General features: G+C 28.3%; 1 protein-coding gene across 1 annotated transcript in view; it reads left to right on the forward strand.

Annotated features, from left to right (window-relative positions):
• The window catches only part of LOC111623776 (neutral alpha-glucosidase AB-like), a 62,431-nt gene that overhangs the window by 11,275 nt on the left and 40,445 nt on the right, over window positions 1–10,711 (forward strand). Inside the window, exon 2 of the mRNA XM_023366479.1 lies at window positions 9,120–9,221. Within this exon, the coding sequence (XP_023222247.1) occupies window positions 9,120–9,221 (102 nt within the window). The remainder of the gene's footprint in view (window positions 1–9,119; window positions 9,222–10,711) is intronic.

The following is a 10,711-nucleotide window of genomic DNA, read 5'->3' on the forward strand; positions in this document are numbered from 1 at the left end:
CGTATGTGTTTCAAAATGTCTTTTAAATTACTAACAACAAATATGAAAGACTAAGTGCAACGTTGTAACAAATTTCATTTCCGTCCAAGTTAAGAATGATATGACTCATTGAAAACTGCGCGAACGAACATAAACAGTAGCGTAATCGTCCGTTATTGACCGACTCCATACCGATTTTGAATTTGTAAACTGTCATTGCAATGGACAGTTGACATTGTGCTCTGGAGGAAACAATTTGTATCACTCTTGCTATGGATATAATTTGTAATCTGGAATTTTTTGCATACCTTTTTAATACGTATTTAATTGCGGCTCTCAAAAAATTTTAAATTTTGAAAAATGGCTCGGACTATCAAGGAGCTTGGCCACCCTGGATCTATTGCAATAAAGTACATAGTTGCAATCAACACTGTTTTTTCTGATTGGCTATAAGCTTGGTTTGGTTTATTTGTTTATGACAATGCAACACATTGGCGATCTGTCGAGGGAGGATGACTACCAAGAGGATTTTCTATGGGAAACTGGCCTCTGTTCAGATGTTGCAAACATAAAGAAAACTTGGAAAACTCCATCCATTGGCCAGATGCAAACCCATGACTAATGACTTGTGTTCCACTTGGCTACTACAAGGCTATAGGTTTGGCTTGCATGTTATTGGTTGAAGACAGTTACATATTAGAAACCATTGACATATGTGAACAGAAATAGTTTGTGAAAAATGTTTTATTTATACATTTGTACTGTACTTGCTGTTGTATTAATAAAATACTGTACTTCCAATCAAATCTATTACTGTTTACTGTGTAGGAATCTCTATATCTCAAAATCTGTCTATCTGAAATTTTTATCCTTGTTTCCACGAGATTTGAGATAGACAGGTTCAACTGTATACCTTAAATAGAAAATTGATATATCAGTAAGAATATTCGTACAAATTAATATTTTTAATTTTACTTTATAAACAGAGCATTGTTTTGATTATATTCAAAATTAAATAAGCTAATTCTTAGTTTCATTAGTTTCAGTTTACAGTATAATTGTTTTATACTGTAAACATAATATGCTATGTATTAAAATTGCTGCAATTATATGTTGACATAATGGTTTAAGAGTTTTCTTATTCAAGCAGGTTAATATTTAAGTTTATTGATTAAAGCATATTTTTACAGGAGAAATCGTAATTTAACACCTGGTCAATCTCCCTATTATTTACAAATGAATACAATAAAAACAACAGCTTCAAAAATAGAAGGAAATATTGTGAATGGAAAAAATGGCGTGGAGTTTAAATTTCAGTTATCAGCATTAGTTTCAAATATGTTACATATAAAAATAAATGAATTAACACCTCTGAGACCCAGATTTGAACCAAAAGAAGTTTTGATAGGAGAACCTCCAGAAACAAAGTAAGTAATGTTTTTATCATTATTACTAATATCATCATACATATTTATGTACACACTGTTGCAAAAAAATTGATGCACCTTAGTTTGTAAGGAGTAGTAACCAAATTCTGCTTGTGGAATGGTACTGAAAAATAAAAACTTCATTACAATATCACAACATGAGGATACATGTTGAAGAACGCTTCTATCATAAATGCTGCACATATTAGAAAATAGTAAATGCATCTCAGATATTAGTCAGTTTGCATTAATTGCCAGACTTCATATGCAGCATCATTTCATGGCAGTTTTAATTAAGGCATGGCAATTTTTTTACAACATTATATTTAAAGACTTACTGGTTGAAGATTTTTTAGAATAATTAACTAACTAATTAGTTCTAATTGTCAATATTATGATTTTTATATATTTTAATGATATTATGGAGCTATGAAATTATTGAACAATGTAATCAGTTTTTCTACATTAATAAATTTTTAATAACTTTTCTCATATTTAGTAATAAGGATAAATAAAGCAAAATTTATTTTTGTTTTGCTAAAAGTACAAGGGATACTTGGAAATCAACCTCTGGAAGGCATGAAAAAAAGGAAAGGAAAACTATATTATACACAAAAGTTGCATACATACCTAAACTATTTTCCAATATATTTTCTATATAAATTCAGACATTTGTCATCTTCTGCATAACTTCCTCGAAGAATGTTGCCACCAAGGATATCAGCTCTTCATTGTTGTCAAATTGCTGCAACCTCAACCAAATTTTAATTTTTTCAAACAAGTGATAGTTGCTTGGTGCAAGATCTAGACTGTAATATGGGTAGTCAAACACCTTCCATCCAAACAGTTGGAGCAATTCTTTTGTGCGTGCAGCTGTGTGAGTGTGTGCATTGCTGTGGACCAAAACATCGCCTGAGGTCAACGAGCCTTGGTTCTTGTTCTGAATTGTCCATTAAAGATTTTTGAGGGTTAACATAGAACAGCCTTCAGATTCCAGAGTAAAAACAAACATTTTTTTAAAAAATTGATTGAGCATAGTGTTTATTGTGAACATCCCACAGAAAAATATTTTGATTCAATGGTTACATAGTTTGCTTCACTCACTCACTCCCATGAACTTGGCCTATTTGTTCCAATATGGACTATTTGTGAGATTTGTAAAAACTTTGTGACAATTTAACCTCCCTCAGACCAACCTACATTCACTTCACTCCCTTTGTTTTATCTCATGCAGGGTGGGCAAGAGAAAGTAATTAAGACTGTCATATTTACTGAAATTATAGAATTAATGTTCTTTTTATTATTATTATTTATATAAAATATAATAACTAATAATCTAATTTTAGAGATGTGTATTGTAATATTCTTTTAGAATAATTTCTATAATTTTCTTGATAAACATTTGCAACAACCTTATCATATGGTTGGCTGACTATAAGACGACATCTTGGTCTGAAGGTCTCCATTCTGTTCAGCAGATAAAGAATAGATCTTTTCACAGAGGATTCAACAGGTCCCATTATGAAGCTTTGCTTGATGTGCTTTGCAAATTGGTCTTGAAGATTCTCCATTCCACTTGAGTTAGTGGTAATCTCAAACAAGAGGAAGATCTAGAAAAACTTGTAGCTGGAAATACAGTCGACCTCCCCCTATAAGATCATAGATACGTTCCATTTTTTAGGAATCCGATTTCTTACGAGTCGTTCCAATCACAGCCCGACACATGTAAAGTTTACGGACTACGGCTGATTGAAAGGTTTTCTTTCATAAAATTAATCGATTCTAGACTAATCCGACTCAACATTTTCAAAATATGTATATATTTTTTGGAAATAATCCGTAGAAACTTTGCTATAAACAAAAAATTGTAGGATTACTTACTGAGTATGCACCATTCGACAACCCCATTGCTAAAGCTTGTTTTCGTCGCGAAGCAGCACACCAAACCACAGCTGNCTATTTATATAATTTTTTTTAATACCAATTAGTAATAAAATATAAAAATTAGAGAGAAAAAAACAGAGTAGCAGAGTTGCATACATTGAGATCTTTTGGCTGGATATTTACAATTAATAGAAGTAAATAGTGATATGATAACAGTGAGAAAATATGACCATTTGCTATTATTGATTAACTACAATTAATAGATTGAATGCAAACAGTTGACTTAAAAAGTTTTAATTTTAAACATAAAAGAAATCAAAAAACTAAAGATAAACTAGTAGAAGATGGAAAGATTTCGAGACTTAATAATTTTTCTATGTAAGTATGTGGTATGTGGCAAAAAGAAAACATGACTAGTATTTTAATTAATTAATGACTGATTTTGATAGTTAAAAGCATTGTCATGTTTATGAATAAAATAAAAGATATTTTGTTGAATTACTGTTAAAAAAATATTTGTGAGATATTGCTACATTTGTTACTAAATGATTCATTCATTTTAATTATAATTATTTTATTAAAGCATGAAAATTGAAATAAATATTATAATAATATAACTGATTGCACAAAACTCTTTTCCCGTCTCCCTCTCTCTCTCTCTTTGTTCTCTGTCTCATGGACTTTTTTAAAATTTAATTTAATTTTTAAATTTATGTATCTATCTATATTTTTGATTATCTGTACAACTAATAATACTTTAATAGAATCAAATTAATACATATGTTCTCAAATACTTTATAAGTAATGTTGTTTATTTTTAAAACAAAAATTTTACTAGAGAAAAATTAGCACCATTTAGGCTGTATTCACACTGCTAGCAACAATGGCAAATCTCTGCTTTTATTGTCTTTGTAAAGCATTTGTACAAATTGTTATCTTTGCATTTTTGTCTTAGTTGCTTGTCACTTGTCACTTGAATGCTGGCCAAGATTCAACATTTCATTGTTGTTGTAACATATTGACCAGTTAGCACAAACTTTCCACAGTTGCCTGTAATATTGTACAAGATAGACGAAAGCTTGATAATGGGCATTGAAGAAAGGTAACGGATTTATGATTTGTTTAGAAAAAGCTATAGAGATGCAGAAAATAATAAGAGCAGCTGGAAATATATTTTGCATTTACTGAATTTGTTTAGTAAATACAAGGGATTTAAATTTTCTACTTATAATAATTGTTTCTTATTATTTAATGCTAAAGAATTAATATTTCTGTTTCAAATTCATATTGCAAACAAGCATTGTGTAGAGTAAGGAAATATACAAAACAAGAATACATAATATGTAAATTATACCTTCTCTTACAGGAAAATATAGTGGGCAATATGAATATTTTGACATTGAATAAATACAATAGACTAATTGTTATTATTGGTTAGAATCTGTTGTTGTTGTTGACAACACAAGCTTGGTCTTAAATATGTAGAAAATGGTTTTTTTTAATAATAGATTTTAGAATCAATTATACAAAACACCTGGTTAGATCTCATCTAATATCTAACTGAAAAAAATAATTCTTCAGAAGCTATTTGACATGTTTAATTTAAAAAAAAAAAAACTTCATTTTTGTTTCTTTAAATTGAGTCAATTTTTTTGTTACAAGATTTTCCTTGGAAATAATCAATATTACTTGAAACTGTTTAAGAACATATTCAGTTTAAGTATGAATGTAGTTGTAGTAATGCATTTGATTATGTAGATTTAATTGCTCACTGGAGTTTAAAAAACTTTGATTGTTGTGTGAATAGACAAGTGTGTTGATTTTCATGATACTGGGAATATTTCCAATATATGGAGTTCATTGTATGAATACTTAACTCATAGCACTTTTCCAGCAAAGAATTAATGATCTGTCAAACATTTTGAACATAATTTACAAGTCTGCCTCAGATAACTATTTGCTGAAAAAGTGCTCTAGTTGTTACAATTAAGTATTGAAACATGTTCAGCTTTTAGAAGTCATATTTTGTCATTGTATAAGATGGTGTAGGAGAAGGGGAACACAGTGTGTCTACGCTCATTAATGCTAATTAGGTTTTGATTTGGTTTTTGGTAGAGAATAGTTTATATTTTTTGTGACTAATTTTTGTGTTCTTAAACTTTAAAACTTTGTATTATTCTCTTTGATCTTAGAGAACTTAGTTTTTTTTTTTTTTTTTTTTGTGAATATGCACTTTTCTTTACACATTCCATATACATTGTTTTAATGTATGGTTTGGTTCACTTGTTGATGGTCAGTTAAATTGATTGAATACAATGTTAATATGCTGTTGAAGTTATTTATTGCTGGAAGTTTACAGGTATTGATCTATTTTATAACATTTCAGTTGGACGAGTAGTAGTACTACATTTTAGACTTTAGAAATAGAAAGTTTTAGTTTGAGCTCCATTATACTTGAAAATATAAATTTGCAAAATTTGACAAATTAGATAGGGTTTATCTTGTCAGTTTTACGGATGTTTATGTGGTATTAAGCAAAAAGCTAGCAAATTTAATACAATTTCATTTTGATTTGTTTGGAATTGACATGTTTAGATATTTTCTTTCATTAAGAATTCTATTGAAATAATATCAGAAAATATGCAACTTTTCTGTTTGTTACGTTTTTAGATACTGAAATCTTTGCTGTTGAGTAGATGTATAGTTTTGAACAAAAAAATGTATGTTATGTGAGCATTGACAGTTGTTATAATTAAAATTATTAATAATACTTAACTATGGAATGCATTGAGCTATAAAATGAAAATGAAATATTCAGCGTTAATTTTTTAAAATATATCTGCAGGCTAATGATCTGTTGCAGCATATACATCAAACATTGCGTTAACAAATGCTCTTCTAAAAGGAAGAATGTATCTTATGGAACAAGTTTAACTTATTCTATAAGACAGATCCAAAAGGTAGTTCAAAGGATTAGATCAAAATTGAAAGGAATAATAATCAGTTTTAAAATTCAAATATTTTCTGCCAACTGCTTTTAATGATTTTACTTTATAATTTGACACAGAATTTTGCTGAAATATCTGCAGCTGATCTATGAACATGATAGTTTATTTATACTTTTCAGTTGATATTTTGATAGATTTTGTACAAAAGAAAGAATTATCATCATCATCATTGCCATATAGATAACATCTCATTAAATCATAATTAAGCTTACAGTAGAGCCTCGATTATTCGACCCAATTGGGGACTGGGGTTGGTCGGATAATTGAAAAGTCGGATAACCGAAAAGTATGGAAAAATCCATTATTAGTGTTGTATGTTATTATATCCCATGTAATTTGTATATTAGTATATCGCTATTAACCTACTTCGCGTTGAATTTTCATCGATGTTAAGCCTAACAAAAATTTTTTAAAATAATAATCGTCACTATTATATCGTTAAAAATTAGAAAATTAAGCCTCGTTTAAATACTGGCTCCCTTTCATGGTCGAATGAGTGTTGCCAGCTAAAACACGTAAAAATAATAATAAAGTAGCCAAGACATGGCCAAATATTGTAGCGCCACATCGCTAGCGGACATTTGAAATTTGCCGACTAGGATGGTCGGTTAACCGAGGTGTCAGGTAATTGGGGGTCGGATAATCGAGGCTCTACTGTATATTCATTGTTTTATTTTCTTTTATAGTAAGTTGACCATATGTATCATTTTTTGTTCTGTCCCAGCCATCTTTTCATTTTGTTCCATTTTTTGAAAATCAAAACTCTTAGCTCTCTAGTTTGTATATTATATCCTGAACTTGTGACTTGTTAGAAATGTTTATTCTGCACATTTAAGGGTCATAAATTTGAATGAACACTACTGAGGAAGAAATGGCATGAAATATAGCTTACAGAATAATTTCAATGAAGTTAAGAGACATATTATTCAAACAGAAACAGATGAAATTCAAGAATTTGGTCGATGGGTGCTAATAAACACAATAATGACTAAATACTTGATGAAATTGAGAGAAGAAAAAATCAATTGACAAATAAATTAAAATATTTAATGAAATGCATGAAAAATATTTTGTATTCCAAGGTTTTAATATGATAAAATTAGTCCTTTGTTTATCAGGAACCATAACGTCTGTAGAAAGAATATTTTCACTCGTAAATTTCTTGTGGTCAAAAGAGAAGTCAAAATTAAGTATTGAATAAGTCAAAAGTTTGTTGAATGAGTATGTAAAAGATAATCTCAGTAGGTGTTTTGTGGTAATTTTCTCCTAAGATATTAAAGCATTTACATTTTTGTGTGTAAATATTTATTATAATTGAGTGGTTATAAATTCTTGAATATGGATTAAATTTCATTTCACGTAGTAATATATAATTAATGCCCTAAAAAGTTAATTTATGTTTTTGAAATTGAGCAAGATGGTAATTGTACACATTCAGATTACAAAATATTTAACTTTTTAAAATATAAACTTATTTATTTTCACAAGATTTTGTAATATTTAAAAGATGTAATAACTACTCCATATTTATCTCCATATACTTATATTTAATTTATAAAAATTTGAGTAATAAACTTTAAAAAAATTGATAAATTCAGTATTATCATCACCTGCAAGAATCAACCTTGATATGTTTTTTTTATTAAATAAATTTAACTTTTGACAAATTAAAGTTAGTTAATATTTAATTTAGTTAAATTAACCTATTCTTATTTTGTGGTTGCGGATACTAAGAATAATATATAATAAGCATTAATTATTGACAGATATGGCATATTATAAGCACATTATATAATAGATATTTTTATGTATGGCTATATTTATATAAAATGTGTTTTCTGTTGTAATAATATCAATCTTCTATCTATATAAATAAAAATGTAAATGTTTGTTTGTTCAAAATCTTAAATCTCCGAAAGTTCTTAACCGAAATTTTGAACTTGTGAAATTTTGACACAACGTTGCATTCAAATACGTGCATGTTTTTATATTAATATTATATAAATGTTGAAATCCCTTCATGGGGGAGAGGGACAAAATTAAGGCTTACCGTGAAGAACTCTGCTTCTATTATTCTATTTTAGATGCGGTTTTCTGCGTTGTAATAGAGTACGTCAAGAGAATGTACACTAAGAAGGGATTTTTCAAAATTCCCTCCTGCGGAGAGTATTATACATTTATAATAGATACATTTTGAGCCACAGCTAGTAAGTAATAAATTATATCTCTGCAAAGTTTTATTTAGTTATTTTGAAAAAGAGATGAATGTTTCAGATATTCATGAGATTCTAGAATTTTTGAATCTGTATTATCTTCAATATATTTTAAAGTAAAATGTTTTTAAGTAACTGTGATCATGAGCTTACAAGTCAGGGGACTTGTAAGCAGAGGGCAACTACCTAAATTTAGAAGACACTTGCCTTTCTAAATTTGGGCAAAGCAAGAATAAAAACAAATCAGACAGAGAAAGCAGTGTTTGACAGATTATCAGTGATGACAAATTAAAATTTCAGGCAATTCAACCCCTGAGTTTCCCTTAACTAAAGTGTTTCCATATTCCCACGACAGTGATCATTTTAATTATACTGGAATACTCTAAATTCTCAAAAACTGAACTTAGCTGTAATTATTTATTTAGTGTAAACTAAATAAAGAATGTAAAGTAAAATATGTATTTATGTTTTAATGTTATATTAATTTCCTAGTTAAATAATGTAATTAATCAGAATTAAAACTAACTTTTTAATAGCATAATTTCATGTTTTAGAAATTAAGAAAATATCATATAATTTTCTACATTATAATTTTTTTTCTTTTACAGCACCACTGTGCCATTTCTTATTTTGATTATTACTTTTCTATCCTTGGTAACTTCTGTTGATCGTAGTAACTTCAAAACATGTGATCAAAGTGGATTTTGTAGGTAAGTAAAATTATATAATACCAGGTAGCTTTGCCACCTGGCCACCTATAGCGGTCCAACTCCCACCTCATTTCACTCACTTGTTCTCATAGACCAGGGGTGGTGAACCTTTTTGAGCCTGCGTGCCATACTGTAAGCATATTTAGCCTTAAAGATGTTTATGCATGCCAAAGTTTTAAACTTCGAATAACGATATTTAAATAAATTAAACGAAAATGCTTTAATTAGAATAATGAAACAATGATTGAAAAAGACAAATGGTAAATCAAAATCGTACAATATGTTGTGCCAGATGATTTCTCTTTACGTGCCACAGGTTTGCCACCCCTGTCATAGACTATTCATTAAAGAAAATTTCAGTAATATAGACTATACCTTCATCTGTCTGATTCAGTGAGGATTCTGTGAAGTAAACTAAGTTTGGCTCTGTTTCAAAATGCATCTCTACCCTCAGATTAATTGGAAAAACTGTTTTTATTCAAATCTCATAAAAAAAAAACTTCACAAAATTAATAAAGTTAGCTACATAAAGTCATATTTATTGCTCAGAAAGACTCATAAACTTGTATATGGAGTAAAAAATCAAATTCTGGTGTTAAATATAAAAAGTTTTATTATAAAGTTAAATAATATTTATTGATTATTGACTGCATATTTTTTCTAATATTAGTTATTCTATAAAATAATAAACTTGACTTGTTCTAAAAAAATAAATAAATAAAATTATGTTAAGTAAAAAAATATATTAAGTTTAAAAGCATCTATAACTGATAAATGTATAACTGAACTTTTAATATAATTTTAAAAGGAAGTTTGTTTATAAAATGTTAGTTTAAAAACAAATAGATTTTATAGCTATACTGAAAGGTTTAATAATTTTGATTAAATCAAATATCAGACTTAGAAGTATTTTAAATGTGATAAATATCAAAATTTGAATCTTAAGTTTTAATTTAGAGTTATTTGAATATTATATTAATTTATTATTTTCATAATGCTTGAAGCAAAATTCCTCTCTTAATCATACCTTAATTGCAGAAACAGCCATTGCCAAGTATTAGACAATTGATGTGATAAAAATTGTTTCCACATAATTTTATTGTATGTTAAATGTATGTTACATGAATTTAAAATTATTATTATAAAATATTTTAACATAATCTATACTAATATTATAAAGAGGTAATGTATGTATGTATGTATGTATGTATGTATGTATGTATGTATGTATGTATGTATGTAAGTTTTTTTGCAGCAGGTAATCTCCGAAACTACTCATCCGATTTCAAAAATTCTTTCACCAATATTTAGAATGGAACCTCAGGGTGGACATAGGCTGTATATTATTCCATTAAACATTCATATAAATTAAAATATATAATCTAGGTTAAGGCTTTTATGTCCAACAGATGGCGCTACGAGTACGACGCCCTAAGTTTGCTTTTCTGTGAGGCATTATGCTTTTCTGTGAAAATGAACTAAAGCAGATC

The sequence above is a fragment of the Centruroides sculpturatus genome, unplaced genomic scaffold, assembly GCF_000671375.1.
Source record: "Centruroides sculpturatus isolate CEXI.00-Female unplaced genomic scaffold, Cexi_2.0 scaffold120, whole genome shotgun sequence".
NCBI lineage: Eukaryota > Metazoa > Arthropoda > Arachnida > Scorpiones > Buthidae > Centruroides > Centruroides sculpturatus.